General features: G+C 43.5%; 1 protein-coding gene across 3 annotated transcripts in view; it reads left to right on the top strand.

The window, feature by feature from the left end:
* MRAS (muscle RAS oncogene homolog) overlaps positions 1 to 22,195 on the top strand; it is a 61,673-nt gene that overhangs the window by 17,232 nt on the left and 22,246 nt on the right. For all 3 annotated transcript variants that reach the window (XM_032869606.1, XM_032869605.1, XM_032869607.1), the window contains exon 2: positions 7,898 to 8,108. In XM_032869606.1, coding sequence (XP_032725497.1) covers positions 7,916 to 8,108 — 193 coding nt within the window. In that variant the 5' untranslated portion in view covers positions 7,898 to 7,915. The remainder of the gene's footprint in view (positions 1 to 7,897; positions 8,109 to 22,195) is intronic.

The following is a 22,195-nucleotide window of genomic DNA, read 5'->3' as shown; positions in this document are numbered from 1 at the left end:
TGGAACATGGTTTCAGATCCTGGTGCTGTCGCTGTCTAGCTGGATGACCTCAGAAATGTTATTTTACTTTGTTTTGTCTCGGTTTCTTCAACCATAAAATGGGCATAATCAAAGTCATACCTCAGAGGGCTGTTGTGAGAGTCAAGCAAATTAACGTGGTAAAATCTTCCAAAAGCATCAGATGGTTCACTTACATGAATGAATGAATTATTCATTGTTTTGAACATTGATCACTCCTGTAACTCTAACAGCAGTATTTCCACATACCCTTTCCGGGACTTACAGTGCTGGGTCCTCAGCAGCTAAGCTCCAAGCCCTGTCAGGAGCCACTCTCCAGCTAGCGGGCAAGACCCAAGGGGCAACGGTCATGACAAGAGGAAGCCCGTGGTACTGGGAGGTCGTGAGTAAGGCCAAGGGCATGGCATCCCTTGCCTGGCTTACTTTCAGCCTTGGCCTTTGCCTGGATCTCTGGATCCCTGTCTGGCCGTTTCTGCCCTGCTGCCAGTGGTCCAGGCATGGTCCCGGCAGCGGAGTTTGGATTTGATGGGGTAGCTAAGCAGATGCTGAGGTTTGTTTTTTTTTTTTAAAGATTTTATTTATTTATTTGACAGAGATCACAGTAGACAGAGAGGCAGGCAGAGAGAGAGAGAGAGGGAAGCAGGGTCCCTGCTGAGCAGAGAGCCCGATGCGGGACTCGATCCCAGGGCACTGGGATCATGACCTGAGCCGAAGGCAGCAGCTTAACCCGCTGAGCCACCCAGGCGCCCCAGGGGCTGAGGTATTAACACAAGACTCGAGTCATAGAGTTCTCCAGAGATAACCAGGGGGGCTTCCACTAAAGGTCCTGAGACCCTCCCACAGAACAGGATGACCTTAAGTGAGATAGATATATTAGAGGGAAACAGAAGAGTAGTGGGTTAGATCTGGGGTGCCACACAAGATTCCCCTCTGGCTCAGTTGCCTGCTTCTGGCTGCCAAGGTGCTGCATTACAATGGTTCTAAGATTGAGCAGGGAAGAGGGCAGTGGTTGTTTAAGATGTCTGCCTTGGCTTGGGAGTGGGAGGAGTTGCCCTCCTGCTGCATACTCACCATCTGAAACCCCGCGGTATTTGAGGTCCTTTATTGCATAAAATAACACACATGGTCTGGTGGGGGGGGGGGTGAAGTCTTAATAATGGAGCAAGCGGAATGCACTGATGGCTTCCTGGAAGGGTGGAGTGGTGCGGTCCAGAGCTGGGCTTGCATTATCAGAGATGTGAGACAGTGGGTTAGAGCAACGTCTTGGGGAGCAGAGAGTGGAGAGTGAAGCCTTAAGGGATACCAAGTGGCCTAGACCCCCCTGCCGGACAGCACACCATCTCTGCACAGCCTGCAAGGCCACAGCCCTGGGGAAACTGCCCATTTCTGGGAATTGTGCAGAAGGGAAGGGCAGCTCCTGGAATGCAGAGCCATTTCCTCCACATGGGTTGGGTCACTCCCCCCAACGTGTCCTCATCCCCCTAAGCTGGGCACACCCAGACATCATGGCGATGAGATTAGCTTCCCAGAGCTGATTCAGCTCAAAGTGGCTGCAAATCCATTCACTCTCCCCAGAGCTTCATTAATAGTGAACGTGTCCCTTTCTCTTGGAACCTTATTTACCAGACAACTTGTACTTCAACTGAGGGGATGGAGGGAATCTTTAAAATAATTAGTAGAGAAGTAGAGAAGCAAAAAGCTGTGAAAACTAAACTTTCAATAAAGTTAGCAGTGTCTTTGGGTGAGGCTCTGGGTTGGCCACTGCCCCAGCTTCAAGAATCTGTGGTCCTATAGTCAGGGCCAGGGAAGCAACCAACAAGGATGAAGAGTGCCCAGTGGGTTAGAGAAATCACAGTGACCATCAAAGAAAAGCTGTGTGATGCTGTAAAACTAATCATCTGAAGAATTTAAGGCAGTGTGGTGTGATGGTTCCCAGCGTGACTTTTATTGTCCAGCTAATCCCCTGCAGACGGTCACTACATGGTGGGGAAGATTACTGCCATGGAGCCTCTCCTGGGCCCCAGTTCTTCTGGCCAGGACCATCTGACACTGCTTTGGAAGTGCACCTGTTGTGGGGAAAGGGTACATGGAGGGGCCAGGGACCCTACAGACCTCTTGACAATATCTGCAGCCAAAGCTATTTCTTTTTTATGGGTCTGCTTACAAAAATGGGCAGTGTTTGGGGCTATTCTTTTGGGAAACAAGCTCTGTAGAAGCCCTAGAACCTGGGACTCTGGGAGAAGGCAACAGATTTGGTAAGGAGTCACAGCCACTGGGCACTGCTGTTTTGGGGGCTGGAGCCCTCTGTTGTCCCAGGCATTTATATGGATTCCTATAATGGGTCCTCCACCAGACCTCTGCGGTACAGGTGCTCTTAGGGCTGTCGATGGGGCCAGTAAGTGGTCCAAATCACTGGGGTTGACCTGGCTGGAGGGAGACCAGGGGCCCAATTACATTGCCTGTCAGTGCAAATAGCCTTTGCTGGGGCTTTGCAGTTTTTTTCACCAGCACCTCACACATTCTTGAGCGTCCTGTTCTCCTGATTTATAGATAGGGAAGCAGGGTCCTGGAAGTTAAGAAACTTGTTCCAGGTCACACAAGGAGTCCAGTCCATGTTGGAGACACGACTGGACCTCGAGCTGCCTGACTGCAGTCACAGGCTATTAATGTCACTCCCTCTACCCAGGCTGGAGAACCAAGGGAGGTTTTGCACAAGACTGTCCCCAGGAGGTCTCGGAACTCTCCCAGCATACTTTGAAAATTGCTAGGTGAAGAGGTTTTTCTGGGCTCATCTGTCCACCCAGCCCCCCACCTCCTAGGAGCATCACCTCCTGCTTCTTGGCCCAAGAGAGGGCTGGCTAGGGAGAAGGATGCTCTGGGGCATATCTAGCAGTCAATGAATAGACCCTGAGCCTCCCATGTGTTGGGCCCTGCCTGGTTCTGCGAAAGGCAAGGGAATGAGATGTGGCTCCTGTCCTGTCGTGGTAGAGCTGCTTGGGGAGACGAATCGGCCCTTCAGGAAACAACTTCACACCTTGTAAGATGGTGCTAACCCTGAGAAAGAGGGAGCAAAAGACAGCTGCCAAAAAAAGCTTATTTCTCTGGTTAAGGATGCCCAAAGTGCTTGAATATGTGTTATTAAAATTGCTCAAGCAGCAATGCTGCCTTTGAGGAAAAAGTTTCCAGCATATGTGTGAGTTTGAGCTGCCGGTGGACTGGGAGGGGCTCTGGGAGCCCTGGTTGCCATGGGAACCAGCACTCAGCCGCCAATGCCCCGCCTAGTGGCTGCTGTTCCAAAAGTTGGTTTCTGAGTGGAGGGGGCTGCCTCCAACCTCAGAGCCATTTCCCATGGAAACAACATTCTAAATGATGGTTGACGATCCCACACAGGCTTGCCATGGAGCTGAGATGGCAGCGGGACTTCTCATGGGGGAGCCTGTGAGTGGAGGAAGGGAGATTGTGAGGGAGGGAGTCTCTCCAGGGAACAAAGTAAACAAGACCAAGAGCAAACATTGGAGCACCTTCTCTAAGCTGAACACATTTCATACATTTTAATTTCATGCTTAGAGCAATCCTGCAAAGTATAATTTTCTAACCAATCCCGTCTTACAAAGAGGAAACTGAGGCTGTGAATGTAACTTGCCCAACAGTGTTACCTGGTCCATAGAAGAGTATCCAGCATCGAAAACTGGTGGGGGAACTTTAGAGACCCTTGATCCACCTTATAACACCCTCCCACCTCAAAGGGGCCATCCAGAACCCCCCAAAAGTAAAGAACTGACATTCTAGAATGATCTCTAAAAAGATCTAGAAAGATCTCTGATCTTCTAGTTGAATAGTCTAGAGAGGAGGAGGGTTCTTGTGAATGTAAGCAGTTTGCTCTTTAACTACCAACCAACTTTTTATCCTGTGGTGTCTTTCGTCATAGCCTGTGGTGATTGAAAAATTTTTTTCTCTTTACCACTTGAGTCCAGCCTATTTTGTAGGAGTGTGGTACATTTTGACTGCCCTCCCCACTTACAAAGACATTGTTTAGTCAGGGATTATTTGCGGGGAGGCTGAAAGCCTGGAATAAACATGTCCATCAGGAGAAGAGCCTTTATGAACTGGGGGAGGGGCCAGTTCTGGACCCCTTCTTTTACCCCTGCAACACCTTCTTTCCTTTGTGGGCCCACACTTGCTTCCAGAAGGGCTTTTCTGTGTGACTGGTCTGACTTGGTAGAAGGAGGGAGATGGTCCTAACTGCTGGCTGGGAGGTTTGCCCCTTAACCCTCTCCATGGTCAGGGTCAATGCTATGGCTAGTAGGTGGTCTGGCAGTCGTTCAGAAATGCCTTCAGCTAGCTTTTTTGCCCTTTGCTAATGCTCTGCCCAGCTTTGGTAATAGAGACAGGAGCAAAATGCCATCCCCTGCCCTTCTGTGCACATTAAATATAGACAGTTTCAAGGGCACTGGTGGCCTCTGCACCAGTAACTGCAGGGTGCAGAGTAGAAGGACATGCCTCCCATAGGATGTGGTTACTGGGCCCAGGGCTGACCTGTGAAGAGGGGGCCCTAAGGGTCTGCAGAGGACTCAGTATGACCCCAGGGTACACTGGGCAAACATAAAGCTGGTTGAGAGAGCGAATAGAGTGTGAGAGGCTGTGGTATAGCCACTACTAGAGAGGTCAGCATTGGTGACCCGTGACAGCCTTGAATGTCCAGTGAAGGAGCCGGGACTTGGCCCATCAGCCTTGGGCAGCACTAAAGGGCTTTTTACTGCGAGGGATCTGGTCCAATTTTTGTGCTGACTGTGCTTTCTAACCTGCTTCCATTGAGTCTTAGTTGGGAGGGAGCCCCGAGTTGGCTGCCTGTGGTCTCTCAGGAGCTCAACCCCTGAGTGCAGAACTCTCTGAAAGGAAGGAACCCCTCATTTGACCATTTCCTGCCAGCTGCCTTGTTTGACAAGCAGGTCCCAGGTGGCTCTGCTGTGGGTGGTCTGTACCAATTCAGAGATTCAGTTCATGTCCTCTATCATATTTACTAGTGAAGATTTCTTACCTTGTTTTATTTTGAGAAGAAAATCAAGAGAAATGATTTCCCTTCTTGATATCTTCCCACCCAATGAGTATTTTTTTATTCATGTCACTGCCAGCAGAGAATGGAAGGGAGCTTTAAAAACAGCCTCTTTCGGGGTGCCTGGGTGGCTCAGTGGGTTAAAGCCTCTGCCTTCGGCTCAGGTCATGATCCCAGAGTCCTGGGATCAAGCCCCGCATCGGGCTCTCTGCTCTGCAGGGAGCCTGCTTCCTCCCCTCTCTCTCTGCCTGCCTCTCTGTCTACTTGTGATCTCTGTCAAATAAATAAATAAAATCTTAAAAAATATATATTAAAAAAAAACAACAACAACAGCCTCTTTCACAGGCAAATATGCTCACCCTGGCCCGGTGTCACTGTCCACCCTCAGCCAAGATGGCGGGTAAGGAGAGACTGACACTTTGCTCCCCTGACCTGAGAGGCGGAAAGAGGGAGTTGGACCTTGCTTTCCTCTCCCTGTTTCTGTTTCCTTCCAGCTGCCCTGTGGCCCCTTTGGACCTCCATCTCTTGTCATGTGGGAAAGCTCAGTTGCCAAAGCCTCAACTTGTCCCCACCTTTACCCTACTTAGGGAGACTGGGCACCAGATGCTGGGGCTGCAGCCGGCCCCTGGGCCTAGTTTCTTGCACTTACGGAGCTCAAATCCTCACCTGAAGGACATGGAGTCCTACGTTTTCAGGTAGCCAGAACATTCATTTGGTGGGAACATTAATTTATTTTTTTACTTGAAGATAGTTGACACACAATGTTATATTAGTTTCAGGGGTACAACATAGTGATTCATCAAATCTATGCTTAGCTCACCACAAATGTAGCCATCTGTCACCATGCAGTGCTGTTACAGTACCATTGCCTATGTTCCCTGTGCTGTGCCTTTTATTCCCATTCCTGGGAATATTTTAATATTGTTAAACTTTCCCGGGATACATATACAATATTAGCTTACTGTAGCAGGTGTTGAGAAAAATTGAGAGAGTGCCCCCAAATCTGCCAGTCCTCTCTGTGCCTAGAACCACATCTAGACATACAGATTCATTCATGGAAATGCAATCATACGTACTTGTGGTTTCACAGCCTGTTTTGGGGCTCTTTTCATGCATAATATATTAATGTTCCTAGGTCAGGGACTATCATCCTTTATAATGGCTGCACAGTATTGCATTGTGTAGATAAATTTTTCTTTAACCACCCCCCCAACATTTAAGTGATTTCCATTTTCCCCCATTCTTCACATCTTTGTACACTTGTCTGATTATTTCCTAGAATAAATCATCATATACCCTACAGCTTCAAGTGAGAGTATGTCATTTTAAATTTTGGTATATTTATGCGAGTGTATTCTCAGTCCGGTCAGGACAGATTTACATGCTCATCCGCAGTGTATAAAAGCGCCTATACTTCCTCGCACTGCAGGGAAATCCTAAATGTCAACATCAAGCTTCAGTAACTACAGAGCGTTTTGCAATGCCTCTCTCCCGTAACCTCATGCAAATCAGCATGGCCACATATCCCACATTTGTGTCTAACACCCTTTTGTTGCTATCTAGAACTGAGGACTCTTTTAGGGCTGCACATAACTGAAAAATCCAGCCCTTTCATCTGATGGGTCAGGAAAGCATGGCTTGGTGCAGCCTTCCCAAGCAGCAGCGAAGCACGTGGGACACCCAGTCTGCACCCTTAAGTGTCCCCATCATGCCTACGCCATGCCTGTCTGCCTCCCGGATTGTGCAGAGCTTTTTCTTTCCTGGTACCGTGAGGCAGGATCCAGCTTGCACGCCCTTGGCATGAGGTCAGTGCTCCTGCTACCCAGGAGGAGGCATTGTTCTCCCTGGCACCCTGGCAGGGTCCACAGTTAGTAGCCCAGGTCCCTGGGCCAAGCGCTCCTTCCACACTCCCTGCCTCCCTCCCCTCCTTGTCACTTCATGATGCTGCTTCCAAAGATCACTCTTCCCTTCTCTACTGTTACCTCTTCATAACCAGTCATTATCTATTCGGGCTCAATTATTCTTTAGAATCCTGGCCCCACATTTCTGTCTCCTTGCCTAGTTACCTTAACTCGTTGACATCTTAGGATGGACAAGTCTTTGTTTTGGGGGATGCTCTATGCTTCATAGGCTGTGGAACCACAGCCTTGGCCCGTTGACTGGATGCCAGTAACACCCACTCGGTTTTAACAACCAGAATCATCTCCAGATGTTGCAGATGTTCCTGAGGGGCAGAATTGCCCCCAGTTGAGAACCACTGCCTTAGCAGGACTCAGCATCATTAAAACAAAACTTAGCCCTGCTCCTCCTCTTCCTCCTGCCCAGCTAACACAGGGGTTTTGACCAGTTGTCAAGAGATTCCAGCACAACTGTCTGAATGACAAAGGGCAAGGAGACTGAGGGAGAGGAGCCACAATCACTAAATACTGAGGGGCTGGGGCACAGAGATCCTGAACTCCTCCTATTAGCAAGGCTGTTATGGCCAACCTTCCCTTAGCTCAGGCAACCTCAAATCCTTCTGAGCACAGCAGTCCCCTGACCAGAGTTGATGTAAAAGGTGCCATCCCTGCTCAGATTAGCACCCACATGGTTACCTGTACAGAATAGGGCAGACTTCAATGGTGGAAATGCTTCTTTGATATGGCTTTGGCTGTGCTTGTTAAAGACTTCAGGGCATCTAGTAGTATGTGTCCCCAAGACCAGGTATGGCACATGGTTGGTATTCAATAAATGATTGAATCAATATACAATTGGGAGTATTTGGTACTTTCTGAGGTCAGGAAGGAAAAAGGCCCAGGCCTCATTATGCATGTCTTGCTTCCCCAGGTCTGACCTACTAGAAACATGGCAACCAGTGCCGTCCCCAGTGACAACCTCCCCACGTACAAGCTGGTGGTGGTGGGAGATGGGGGTGTGGGCAAGAGTGCCCTCACCATCCAGTTTTTCCAGAAGATCTTTGTGCCTGACTACGACCCCACCATTGAAGACTCCTACCTGAAACACACAGAGATTGACAATCAGTGGGCCATCCTGGATGGTGAGACCCCGATGGCAGCCCTGCATGGGGCGAGAGGTGGCTTGGGGAGGAGGCAGAGGGTCAGGGGAAGGTGATGAGCTTCACTGGGGCCAGATGGCTTCTCTCATGTTGTCGTTGTGACATGGTTGGTATAAGGCCGTGTATGTTTTCCAGGGTGAATTCTGAACAGCTTGTGGAAACCAAAATGTGTATTCAACAAAGAGGCAAAGCTAGCCTCATGCCAGCTCAGTGATGTCATGTTTGTTATTGCTTGCTGATCAGAAGCGCTGATTAGCATTTACAGATGTCTCCGGCTAATAAAAAAAAGCCGGGGGGGGGGTATAAATTATTCTTTAGTGAGTATAGTTTATTTTTGCTTGGAGGGAAAATCTTGCATCTCACTTTGTTTCTAGTTTAGTCTAAGTTGGTTTAGATGAACAGTTCTCCAGTTGTGGTATCCAGGCCAGCACCTAAGTATTACCGGGGAGCTTATCAGAAATGAAAACCCCCTGGGCTCTGCTAATTCAGAAGCTCAGAATGTGGAGGCCAGCAGTCTGTATTTTAACAAGCTCTCCAGGTGATGCCGAAGTAGAGAACCGCTGCTCCAGATCCTCACTCTCTGAGTCTCTTAAACAGAGCAGTTCAGGATAGACCGTCATTGTAGGAGAGGAGCTTGGAAAGCCACTGGGATACAAGTCCGCTGTCAGCTATGTGATTCGCAGGTGTTTGCTTCCAGTGTGGGGCCATGTTTTTCATTCTCTTAACAGTGTCTTTCAAAGACTAGAGTTTTTACTTTTGAGGAGGTCCCGTTTATCAGTTTGTTCTTTTATGGACTGTGCTTTTGGTGTCGTGTCTAAAATATTTGCCCAACCCAAGGTCACAAAGTTTTTCCCCTGTGTTTTCTTCTAGCTGTCTAATGGCTTTAGGCTTTGTATTTGGTTTATGATCCACCCTGAGTTAATTTTTGTATGTAGTGTGAGATATGGCACAAGGTTTAGTTTAGTTTTGTTTTGTTTGGTTGTTTGTATATGGAGATGCAATTGTTCCAGCACTATTTGTTGAAAAGGTTGTCCTTTCTCCACTGAATTGCCTTTGTTCCTTTGATGAAAATTAGTTGCTCATATATTCTGTTTGATCTGACTCTCTTAGCATCAATACCACATTGTCTTGATAACTGTAGCCTTATAATAAGTCCTAAATGCACATCCTATTAAATTCCTAATTTTGTTCTTTTTCAATGTTGCTTTGGCCCATCTGGGTCCTTTGCATTTCCATATGAATTTTAGAATGAGTTAAATTCAAAAATTTTAGATTTTAGACTGAGATTGTGTTAAATCTATATAGATTTATAGATTTGAGAAGAATTGACATCCTAACAATGTTGAGCCCTCCAACCCATGAATACAGTATTTCTCCATATTTTTAGGTCTTCTCTAATTCTCTCATCAGTTGTTCTTGCAGATTTGCCTGCGTAGGTCTCTATGTATTTTGTCAGATTTATATATACAGTCGGTATTACAAATGATATTGGTTTTTCATTTTAGTTTTTTTTAAGATTTTATTTATTTATTTGACAGAGACACAGTGAGAGAGGGTATACAAGCAGAGGGAGTGGGAGAGAGAGAAGCAGGCATCCCACAGAGCAGGGAGCCCAATGTGGGGCTCGATCCCAGGACCCGGGGATCATGACCTGAGCCAAAGGCAGATGCTTAACAACTGAGCCATCTGGGAGCCCCTTCATTTCAGTTTGGAATTGTTTTTTGCTGATATGTAGAAATACAGGAGCATTTTGTATGTTAACTGTAACTTGCAACCTTACTAAACTCACTTATTCTAGTGGATCTTGTAGATTCCTTTGGATTTTCTGCAAAGATGGTCATGTCTGTGAGTAAAGATAGTTTTACTTCTTTTCGATCTGGATGGCTTATGATTCTTTTTCTTGCCTTATTTCACTGACTAAAAACATACTTGTCTTGCTCTTGATCTTAAGGGGATCTTTCCTTTTCAGTCTTTCAGCACTAAGTATGATGTTAGCTGTAGGTTTTTTATACATTCCCTTTATCAGGTTGGGGAAGTTCCTTTCTATTTCTAGTTTGCTGAGAATTTTTATGAGGTGTAGATGTTGGCTTTTGTCAAATGCTTCTTGTGTGTCTGCTGACATACTCAGATGGGTGTTTCTTTTTTAGTATGTCAATATGGAAAATCACATTAATTTTTCTAATGTTAAACCAACATTGTATCCCTGGGATAAATCCCACCTGGCCATAATGTATTACCCTTTTACATATTGTTGGCTTTTATTCGTTAAAATTTTGTTTAGAATTTTTGCATCTATGTTCTTGAGAGTTGTCTTGGTCTGTAGTTTTCTTGTTATGTCTGAGTAATATTGGCTTTATAGAATGAATTGAGAAGTATGCTCTCTTCTTCAGTTTTCTGGAAGAGTTTGAAATAAAATTGGTACTATTTCTTTCTTAAATGTTTAGTAGAATTCACCTATGAGGACATCTGAGGTTGGAGTTTTCTTTGTCAGAAGATTTTTACCTTCAAATTCAATTCCTTTAATAAATCTATGGCCATTCAGGTTGTCTGTTTCTTTTTCAGTGAGTTTTGGTAGTTTGTATCTTTCAAAAAGTTGTTCAGTTCATCAAAGTTACCAAATTTACTGACATAAAGTTGTTCATGATATTCTCTTATTATTTTCTTTTTTTAAAAATTTTTATTTATTTTTATTTGACAGACAGAGATCACAAGTAGGCAGAGATGCAGGCAGAGAGAGAGAGAGGAAGAAGCAGGCTCCCTGCCGAGCAGAAAGCCTGACGTGGGACTCGATCCCAGGACCCTGAGATCATGACCTAAGCTGAAGGCAGAGGCTTAACCCACTGAGCAACCCAGGCGCCCCTCTTATTATTTTCTTAATAACAGTAGAGTTCATAGTGATGTTGCCTTTCTTATTCCTGATATTGTTAATTTTTGTGTTCCCCTTTTCACTAATCAGGCAAGCTAGAGATGAAGCAACATCATTGATTTTCACAAGAAAACCAGCTCTTGAGTCCTTTGACTTTTCCCATTTGGTTTCATTGATTTCTACTCTTACCTGCATTATTTCCTTTTGTCTGTCTATTTTGGAATTAATTTGTTCTTCTCTAACTTTTTAAAATGGAAGCTGAGGTCATTGACTGGAACATTTCTTCTTTTCCAAGATATTCATTTGGTGCTAAATTCCCCCAACTACTTCTTTAGCAGCATTCAAGCTATTCTAATACACTATGTCTTCATTTCCATTCAGTTCAAAATACTTTCTAATTTCCCTTTTGAGATCATCTTTGACCCATAGGTTATTTGGAAACATTTAGTATTCAAATATATTTAGGAATTTTCCAGAGATCCTTCTGTCTTGGTTTCTATTTTATTTTCATTATGTCAGAGAACATACAGTATGTTATTTAAGTTATTTAAAACTCATTGAGTCTTGTTTTATGACCCAGGATTTGGTCTCTCTGGCTAGATGTTCCATGTGCACACAAAAAGAATGGGTATTCGGCCATTGTTGGGTGGAATGTTTTATGAATGTCTGTTATTTTGTCTGATTTTTGGTTGTTTCAGGCGAGAAGACAGATCTGGTCCTTGTTACTCTATCCTGGTCAGAACCAGTACCAAATCATCACTTCAAAAAAAAAAAATGCGACAACTTTATATGTTTACTTTAAAAGGGTGGATATTGTGGTATTTTCATTATATCTTAATTTTTTTAAAAGATTTTATTTATTTGACACAGAGACAGAGATCACAAGTAGGCAGAGAGGCAGGCAGAGAGAGAGGGGGAAACAGGCTCCCTGCCAAGCAGAGAGCCCAATGCGGTGCTCGATCTCAGGACCCTGAGACCATGACCGGAGCTGAAGGCAGAGGCTTAAACCTCTGAGCCACCCATGTGCCCTATATCTTAAATTTTAAAAGCACCATTCTTCAGGGGGTTCGTCTGCAGCCCTGAAACTTTGACTAGTTCTCCAGGAACCAAGCACACTCCCACCTCAGGGGTTTGCATTTGGTATTCTCTCTGCCTAGAATGTGCTTCCTTCAGAAATATATTCTCACTTCGTGTAGGTCTCCACCCAAATGTTAACTTTATCAAGGAGGTCTTCCCTGACCAGACCATCTCTACTAGTACCCAAACCCCCCACCCCCAACATTTTGTCCCTCTGCACAACTTTTTCTTTATTCTACCTTTTACTGTTGAACATATATTTATATTTGTTCAATATATTTATTTGAGGTTTTGTTGCTCCCCAATAAAATATAAGTTTTTGAGAGTAGGAACTTAATTTTATTTACTGCTCTATTCTCAGTGTCTAGAACACTGGACCTCAGTAAATGGGTGGGAAATGAATGAATGAATGAATGAGTCCTGGACAATGTATGTGCAGTCATAGGTTTGATGTGCTAGTTGCATTATAAAATAAATATATATAACCACTAAAATATAAAACTTATATTTATGCACTTTCTAAAATCATCTCATACATTACCCATTCAAATATATACCACACTTTGGGATATACTGAGTTAAAGAGATATAAACAGTTTCTTTATTGTTGGACTTCAAAGAATCGTCCATATACAAACATAATATTGGAGATATATTGGTGGGTATATTGTCCTTAGGGTTTCCCAAAGGACTACGTTTTGCACATGATTCTGGGCTATTTCCACAGAAAATATTCTGGAACACATTGCCTAATGCATGTAGGAGAGAGTAATACCATGCCTGGTACATTGTTGAAGCTCAGTAAATGTTATTTCTCTATACAGCCATATTGACTTCTCTTTTTCTTTTAAAATTTTTTTTTAATTTTAATTTTTTTATTAACATATAATATATTATTTGCCCCAGGGGTACAGGTCTGTGAATCATTCAGGCTTACACACTTCATAGCACTCACCATAGCACATACCCTCTCCAGTGTCCGTAACCCAACCACCCTCTCCATACCCGCCTCCCCCCAGCAACCAACCCTTAGTTTGTTTTGTGAGATCAAGAGTCTCTTACAGTTTGTCTCCCTCCTGATCCCATCTTGTTTCATTTTTTTCTTTCCCTACCCCCCAAACTCCCCACGTTGCCTCTCAAATTCCTTATATCAGGGAGATCATACGATAATTGTCTTTTTCTGATTGACTTATTTTGCTCAGTATAATACCCTCTAGTTCCATCCACGTCGTTGCAAAAGTCAAGATTTCATTTCTTTTGATGGCTGCATAGTATTCTGTTGTATATATATACCAAATATTTATCCATTCATCTGTTGATGGACATCTAGGTTCTTTCCATAGTTTGGCTATTGTGGACATTGCTGCTATAAACATTTGGGTGTACGTGCCCCTTCAGATCACCACATTTGTATCTTTAGGGTAAATATCAAGTAGTGTGATTGCTAGGTCATAGGTTAGCTCTATTTTCAAATTTTTGAGGAACCTCCATGCTGTTTTCCAGAGTGGCTACACCAGCTTGCATTCCCACCAACAGTGTAGGAGGGTTCTCCTTTCTCTGCATCCTTGCCAGCATCTATCGTTTCCTGACTTGTTAATTTTAGCCATTCTGACTGATGTGAGGTGGTATCTCATTGTGGTTTTGATTTGTATTTCCCTGATGCTGAGTGATATGGAACACTTTTTCATGTGTTTGTTGGCCATCTGGATGTCTTTTTTGGAGAAATGTCTGTTCATGTCCTCTGCCCGTTTCTTGATCAGATTATTTGTTCTTTGGGTGTTGAGTTTGGTAAATTCTTTATAATTTTGGATACTAGCCCTTTATCTGATATGTCGTTTGCAAATATCTTCTCCCATTCTGTCAGTTGTCTTTTGGTTTTGTTGACTGTTTTCTTTGCTGTGCAGAAGCTTTGGATCTTGATGAAGTCCCAGTAGTTCATTTTTGCCCTTGCTTCCCTTGCCTTTGGCAATGTTTCTAGGAAGAAGTTGCTGCAGCTGAGGTCAAAGAAGTTGCTACCTATGTTCTCCTCAAGGATTTTGATGGATTCATTTCTCACATTGAGGTCTTTCATCCATTTTGAGTCTATTTTTATGTGTGGTATAATGAAATGGTCCAGTTTCACTTTCCTGCATGTGACTGTCCAATTTTCCCAACACCATTTGGTGAAGAGACTGTCTTTTTTTCCATTGGACATTCTTTGCTGCTTTGTCGAAGATTAGTTGACCATAGAGTTGAGGGTCTATTTCTGGGCTCTCTATTCTCTATTCTGTTCCATTGATCTATGTGTCTGTTTTTGTGGCAGTGCCATACTGTCTTGATGATGACAGCTTTGTAATAGAGCTTGAACTCTGGAATTGTGATGCTACCAATTTTGGCTTTCTTTTTCAACATTCCTTTAGCTATTCAAGGTCTTTTCTGGTTCCATGTAAATTTTAGGATTATTTGTTCCATTTCTTTGGAAAAAATTGATGGTATTTTAATAGGGATTGCATTAAACGTGTAGATTGCTTCAGGTAGCGTAGACATTTTAACAATATTCGTTCTTCTAATCCGTGAGCATGGAACATTTTTGTGTTTCTTTTTGTCTTCCTCAATTTCTTTCATGAGTACTTTATAGTTTTCTGAGTACAGATTCTTTGCCTCTTTGGTTAGGTTTATTCCTAGGTATCTTATTGTTTTGGGTGCAGTTGTAAATGGGATTGACTCCTTAATTTCTCTTTCTTCTGTATTGTGGTGGTGTATAGAAATGCAACTGATTTCTGTGCATTGATTTTATATCCTGACACTTTACTGAATTCCTGTACAAGTTCTAGAAGATTTGGAGTGGAGTCTTTTGGGTTTTCCATATAAAGTATCATGTCATCTGCAAAAAGGGATAGCTTGACTTCTCTGCTGATTTGGATGCCTATACTTTCTTTTTGTTGTCTGATTGCTGAGACAGCAGTGGTGATAATGGACAGCCCTGCTGTGTTCCTGGCCTTAGCAGAAAAGCTCTCAGTTATTCTCCATTGAGAATGATATTTGCTGTGGGTTTTTCATAGGTGGCTTTGATGATATTGAGGTATGAACCGTCTATCCCTACACTTTGAAGAGTTTTGATCAAGAAAGGATGCTGTACTTTGTCAAATGCTTTTTCAGCATCTATTGAGAGTATTATATGGTTGTTGTTCTTTCTTTTGTTAATGTATTGTATCACATTGATTGATTTGCGAATGTTGAACCAACCTTGTAGCCCTGGAATAAATCCCACTTGGTCATGGTGAATAATCCTTTTAATATACTGTTGGATCCTATTGGCTAGTATTTTGGTGAGGATTTTTGCATCTGTGTTCATCAAGGATATTGGTCTATAATTCTCCTTTTTGGTGGGGTCTTTGTCTGGTTTTGGGATCAAGGTAATGCTGGCCTCATAAAATGAGTTTGGAAGTTTTCCTTCCACTTCTATTTTTTGGAACAGTTTCAGGAGAATAAGTATTAATTGTTCTTTAAATGTTTGGTAGAATTCCCCCTGAGAAGCTGTCTAGCCCTGGGCTCTTGTTTGTTGGGATATTTTTGATGACTGCTTCAATCTCCTTACTGGTTATGGGTCTGTTCAGGTTTTCTATTTCTTCCTGGTTCAGTGTTGGTAGTTTACATGTCTCTTGGAATGCATCCATTTCTTCCAGCTTGTCAAATTTGCTGCCATATTGTTGCTCATAATACGTTCTTATAATTGTTTGTATTTCTTTGGTGTTGGTTGTGATCTCTCCTCATTCACTCATGATTTTATTAATTTGGGTCCTTTCTCTTTTCTTTTTGATAAGTTTGGCCAGGGGTTTATCAATCTTATTAATTCTTTCAAAGAACCAGCTCCTAGTTTCATTGATTTGTTCTATTGTTCTTTGGTTTCTATTTCATTGATTTCTGCTCTGATCTTTATGATTTCTCTTCTCCTGCTGGGTTTAGGGTTTCTTTCTTGTTCTTTCTCCAGCTCCTTTAGGTGTAGGGTTAGGCTGTGTACCTGAGACCTTTCTTGTTTCTTGAGAAGGCTTGTATCGCTATATACTTTCCTCTCAGGACTGCCTTTTCTGTGTCCCACAGATTTTGAACAGTTGTGTTTTCATTATCATTTGTTTCCATGAATTTTTTCAATTCTTCTTTAATTTCCTGGTTGACCCATTCATTCTTTAGTAGGATGCTCTTTAGCCTCCATGTATTTGAGTTCTTTCCAAATTTCCTCTTGTGATTGAGTTCTGGCTTCAGAGCATTGTGGTCTGAAAATATAAAGGGAATGATCCCAGTCTTTTGGTACCAGTTGAGACCTGATTTGTGACCCAGGATGTGATCTATTCTGGAGAATGTTCCATGTGCACTAGAGAAGAATGTGTATTCTGTTGCTTTGGGGTGGAATGTTCTGAATATATCTGTGATGTCCATCTGGTCCAGTGTGTCATTTAAGGCCTTTATTTCCTTGTTGATCTTTTGTGTAGATGATTTGTCCATTTCAGTGAAGGGGGTGTTAAAGTCCTCTACTATTTTTTTTAAGATTTTTATTTATTTATTTGACAGAGATCACAAGCAGACAGAGAGGCAGGCAGAGGTGGGGGGCGGGAAGCAGGCTCCCTACTGAGCAGAAAGCCCAGTGTGGGGCTTGATCCCAGGACCCTGAGATCATGACCTGAGCTGAAGGCAGAGGCTTAACCCACTAAGCCACCCAGGCACCCCAAAGTCCTCTGTATTATTTTATTATTGTTGATGTGTTTCTTTGATTTTGTTATGAACTGGTTTATATAATTGGCTGCTCCATGTTAGGGGCATAGATATTTAAAATTGTTAGATCTTCTCGTTGGACAGACTGTTTGAGTATGATATAATGTCCTTCCTCATCTCATATTATAGTCTTTGGCTTAAAATCTAATTTACCTGATATAACAATTGCCACCCCAGCTTTCTTTTGATGTCTGTTAGCATGGTAAATTGTTTTCCACCCCCTCACTTTATTTTTTTAAAAGATTTTATGTATTTATTTGACAGAGAGAGAGAGATCACAAGTAGGCAGAGAAGCAGGCAGAGAGAGAGGGTGAAGCAGGCTCCCCACTGAGCAGAGAGCCCGATGCGGGGCTTGATCCCAGGATCCCGGGATCATGACCTGAGCCAAAGGCAGAGGCTTAACCCACTGAGCCACCCAAGCACCCACCCCTCCACACCCTCACTTTAAATCTGGAGGTGTCTTTGGGTCTAAAATGAGTTTCTTGTAGATAGCATATTGATGATGTGGGTTTTTTTGTTTTTGTTTTTGTTTTTAATCCATTCTGATACCCTGTGTCATTTAGCCCATTTACATTCAGGGTAACTATTGAAAGATCTGAATTTAGTGCCGTTGTATTGCCTTTAAGGTGACTGTTACTATATATTGTCTCTGTTCCTTTCTGGTCCACTACTTTTAGGCTCTCTGTTTGCTTAGAGGACCCCTTTCAATATTTCATGTAATGCTGGTTTGATATTTACAAATTCTTTTAGTTTTTGTTTGTCCTGGCAGCTTTTTATCTCTCCTTCTATACTGAAAGATAGCCTAGCTGGATATAGTATTCTTGGCTGCAGGTTTTTCTCATTTAGTGCTCTGAATATGTCATGCCAGTTCTTTCTGGCCTGCCAGGTCTCTGTGGATAAGTCTGCTGCCAATCTAATATTTTTACCATTGTATGTTACAGACTTCTTGTCCCAGGCTGCTTTCAGGATTTTCTCTTTGTCACTAAGACTAGTAAGTTTTACTATTAGATGACGGGGTGTGGACCTATTTTTATTAATTTTAACAGGGGTTCTCTGTGCCTCTTGGATTTTCGTGCTTGTTCCCTTTGCCATATTAGGGAAATTCTCTACAATAATTCACTCCAATATACCTTCTGCCCCCCTCTCTCTTTCTTCTTCATCTGGATTCCCAATTATTCTAATATTGTTTTGTCTTAGGATATCACTTATCTCTCAAATTCTCCCCTCATGGCCCAGCAGTTCTTTGTCTCTCTTTTGCTCAGCTTCTTTATTCTCTGTCGTTTGGTCTTCTATATCAATAATTCTCTCTTCTGCCTCATTTATCCTAGCAGTAAGAGCCTCCATTTTTGCTCGCACCTCAGTAATAACTTTTTTGATTTCAGCTTGGTTAGATTTTAGTTCTTTTATTTCTCCAGAAAAGGCTTTTATCTCTCCAGAGAGGGTTTCTCTAATATCTTCCATGCCTTTTTTGAGCCCGGCGAGAACCTTGAAAATCGTCATTCTGAACTCTAGATCTGACATATTACCAATGTCTGTATTGATTAGGTCCCTAGCCTTCGGTACTGCCTCTTGGTTTTGTGTGTGTGCGTGTGTGTGTGGTGAGTTTTTCCTCCTCGTCATTCTATCCAGATAAGAATATATGAATGAGAGAATAAAATACCAAAATGGTGGCAAAGACCCCAGAAAAATGTACACTAACCAAATCAGAAAAGACCCCATATCAGAGGGAGAAGAAAGGGATTAAAAAGAAATTTTTAAAAAATTAAAAAAAATACATACATATATATATATTTATATATATTAGACTGGGGAATAGAACAGAGCCACCTACTTGATTTTGGCTGTATTTTATTCTCTTGGAAGAAACTACTTCCCAAAATTTTAAAGAAAGAAAAGCTTGTATATATACACAAATAAGGGTAAACATGATGAAGGGATGGAATATTACTGTAAAGATGAAAATTAAAAATTCTAAAAAAGGAATTGACAAGATAAGTTGGTTGGAAAAAGAAAAAGAAAGTGGAGAGAATTTGCTCAGGCTGGAGACTAGAACAAAGCCCTATGCTAGATTTAGGGTATATTTTCATCTCTTAGAAGAAATTGTACCCCAAAATTTTTTAGAAGAAAAAGCCCTATATGTATACAAAAACTAAAGTTAGATACAATGAAGGATAAAATATGACTATATTAGTGAAGGTTTAAAAAGATTTTTTTTAAAGAAAGGTATTGTTAAGATAAACTAGTTAAAAAACGTTAAAAGAGGAAAGAGGAAAAGTTTAAAAAATTAGAATAAGAAAAAAATAAAATTAAAAAAATTTAATTAAACTTGCAAGACTAAAGAATCATGGGGAGAAAGCCATGAATTCCATGCTTTGCTTTCCCTTCCTCTGCAATTCTGCTTTTATCCTTGATCAGTGAGTTTGGTCTTGGTTGGATGTTCTTGCTGATCTTCTGGGGGAGGGGCCTGTTGTAGTGATTCTCAAATGTCTTTGCCCGAGGCGGAATACTTAGCCCAGGGGCTGGGCTAAGTAATCTGCTTGGGGTTCGCTCTAGGGAGCTTTTGTTCCCTGAACACTTTCTCTAGAGCTCTGGAGGACAAGAATGAAAATGGCGGCCTCCCAGTCTCTGGCCCGGAGGAGCTGAGAGCTCGGGGCCCCATTCCTCAGTGCATCCTCGAAGAAAAGTGCTCAATCACTCCTGTCTCCCTGGTCTCCGGCTGCACCTGGCCTGTGACCAAGCGTTTCTGTCTCTGGCACATGGTTCAGAGTCTCCAAACCCAGCAGATTCCCGCCTCCAGAGAAGGAAGGTGAGTCTCCCCAGTTCTACTACTTGTGGGATCCCTGCTCAAAGAGCAGTGGTCCAACTGTGCCATGGATCACTGTTTAAGGTAACCCCAAGCTGAGAGCTCACTCCTCGGCTCCGTCTCTATAGCTGACTTCCCCACTCCAATACCTGCAAGCTCTGCTACACTCAGACACCTCCGATCCTTCTGTGACCCCACAGGACCTGAGACCATGCTGTCCCTGCAAGGGCTCTACCCCCACTTAGCCTCTGGAGCAATGTCTGTCAGTAAAGCAGACATCTAAAAGTTCTGATTTTGTGCTCCATTGCTCCACCGCTTGCCGGGAACCGGTCCCTCCCCCCAAAGTCTATCTTCCCGTTGCTTCAGATTCACTTCTCCGCACATGCTACCTTTCAGAAAGTGGTCGATTTTGTGTTTCTGGAATTGCTGCTCTTCTTCTCTTCGATCTCCTGTTGGGTTTGTAGGTGTTCGGAATTGTTTGATGACTATCTAGATGAACTTCTGCGACCTGATGTCATCTCAGTCTGCTACTCCTCTGCTGTCTTGACTACTCTCCCCCTCTAACTTTTTCTTAAAGTAACTTTGGGTGTATTAAATTAGTTTCTGAGGGTGGAAAATTTTTCAGGGGTGATTTTTAGGAAGATTTTGTGATAACATTTTTTTTATGATATACATTTTTAAGGGGTTTTGTTTGTTTGTTTGTTTGAGAGGGTGAGAATGAGAGAGTGGAAGCAGGGGAACCAGCAGGGAACCCAAATCAGGGCTCGATCCCAGGACCCTGAGATCATGACCTGAGCAGAAGGCAGATGCGTCATCAGCTGAGCCACCCAGGCACCCCAGTGATAACATTTATAGCAGCTGCAACAGCAGGGAAAAGGGAAGCATGACCAAAGCATTACTTTATAAGCATGAACTTGCAAAGCTTTTGTTGTGAAGCATCTGGGCTCCCTTGGGTGCTATGCCTCTACATCTGCCACCTGAATCAAGCCTAATTTAGGGCACTGCCCACCCAGCGCCTGCCACAGGCACAGATATTGGATTCCCAGATTAGTATACTTCTCCACTCAAGTATTTCTTGTATTAAGAAAAGGAAGGCTTAAAACATTACAGCTAAATATTAATTAGTCTGGCATTTAAAAGGATGCCCCATATTTGGGGAACATTAATCAAAGACTGGTTGTATGTAGACATGAATATAACTCTGGCACCTTCTGGGGCTAGACTCTTCTGGGGTGGTTCACGGTCCTGGAATAGACAGGACTTTCCCAGGGGCATCCAGAGTCCAGACATCATGCTTCCCTGAAGACCATACCATCCTGGGGGAGGGGCAAGGCCTGGGGTGCCTTCCAAGTGCTCTGAGCTCTGGATTGCTCTTCTTCTGTATTCAGGAAGAGCAAGAACATGGCAGCTTGATCATGATGATGAGGAGAAGGAGGCTAATTATGAGGGCAGTAATGATATGTATTGTGCAATGACTCTGCAGAAGCCCAATGCTGAGCACTTTGAATATGCTCTCTTTTAATCCTTTCAGCACTGTTGTGCCAGCTACTGTTGTTATTTTCATAAAAGTAAAGCACAGAGAGATTCACAGAGCTAGCAATGGCTTGAACGCCCCTTTGTGTCCTGGATTCTCTGTTAGTCTGACTGGGTAGGGAAATCCCCTCCCACCTCATACACTGATCCATGGGGCTCTGGGAATGGGCGCTGAAATCCTGGGGAGAGGGGAGTGTGGCTGGGATTACAAGATCAACAGACACCCTCACCTGTCCTTCTTATAACTCCCCCAGGGTCCCTCAGAGGTCCCGGTGCCCTTCCTCAGCTTGCTCAAAGAGCCTTCTCTGTGGTGGCCACACTGAGGATTCTCACAGGCTTCCTGCTTACCTACAAACTTGTTTCTTGCTTTCTTTCAAGGGACTTCATTGCCCTGGTTCTCTCAGAAACTAAAACCCGGGAGGCAGCTGACCTCAGAGGCCAGCAGCCATGCTCTCCATGTCTGGGACCCTCAGGCTTTGGAGCAGATTTGCTCCCAGTTCCTCCCCTAGAGCTTCAGGACCCCCATCTCACCTGTCATTGTTGCGGGCCCATTTCTGGAAGTATCTCCTCCGAGTCTGGTGCCTACCTCTCTTCTGTGGGCTTACATCAGCTTCCCCACCTCCCGGCTCTCCAGCCCTCTCATCTGTTCCCTGACTTTGGACCCCCTCTCACACTGGCTTTTAGCTAGAGGACTCACCCGACCCCGGTTCTCATGTTTCATGGATCAGGAAGAACCAAGCCTAAGCAGAATCCTGAAATTTTGTATTTATTCTTGTGGGGGTTTTTTTGTGTGAGAGGCAAAATATACATAAAACTGACCATTGTAACCATTTTTAAGGGTCCAGCTCTGTGCTATTAAGTCCATCCACACTGCTCTGCCATCACCACCACTATCGGTCATCTCTGACTGCCACTCTGTGCACACAATGATAACTCCTTCTCCCCTCCCCCCAGGCCCTGACAATGGCCATGCCACATGCTGTCTCTTTGAGGTTGGTCCCTCCAAGTACCTCCCATATGCGGACGCATACAGGACTCGTT

This window comes from Lontra canadensis, unplaced genomic scaffold (assembly GCF_010015895.1).
Source record: "Lontra canadensis isolate GAN:19392208 unplaced genomic scaffold, GSC_riverotter_1.0 scaffold38, whole genome shotgun sequence".
NCBI classification, from domain to species: domain Eukaryota; kingdom Metazoa; phylum Chordata; class Mammalia; order Carnivora; family Mustelidae; genus Lontra; species Lontra canadensis.
This window is presented reverse-complemented; position numbering and strand designations above follow the sequence as displayed.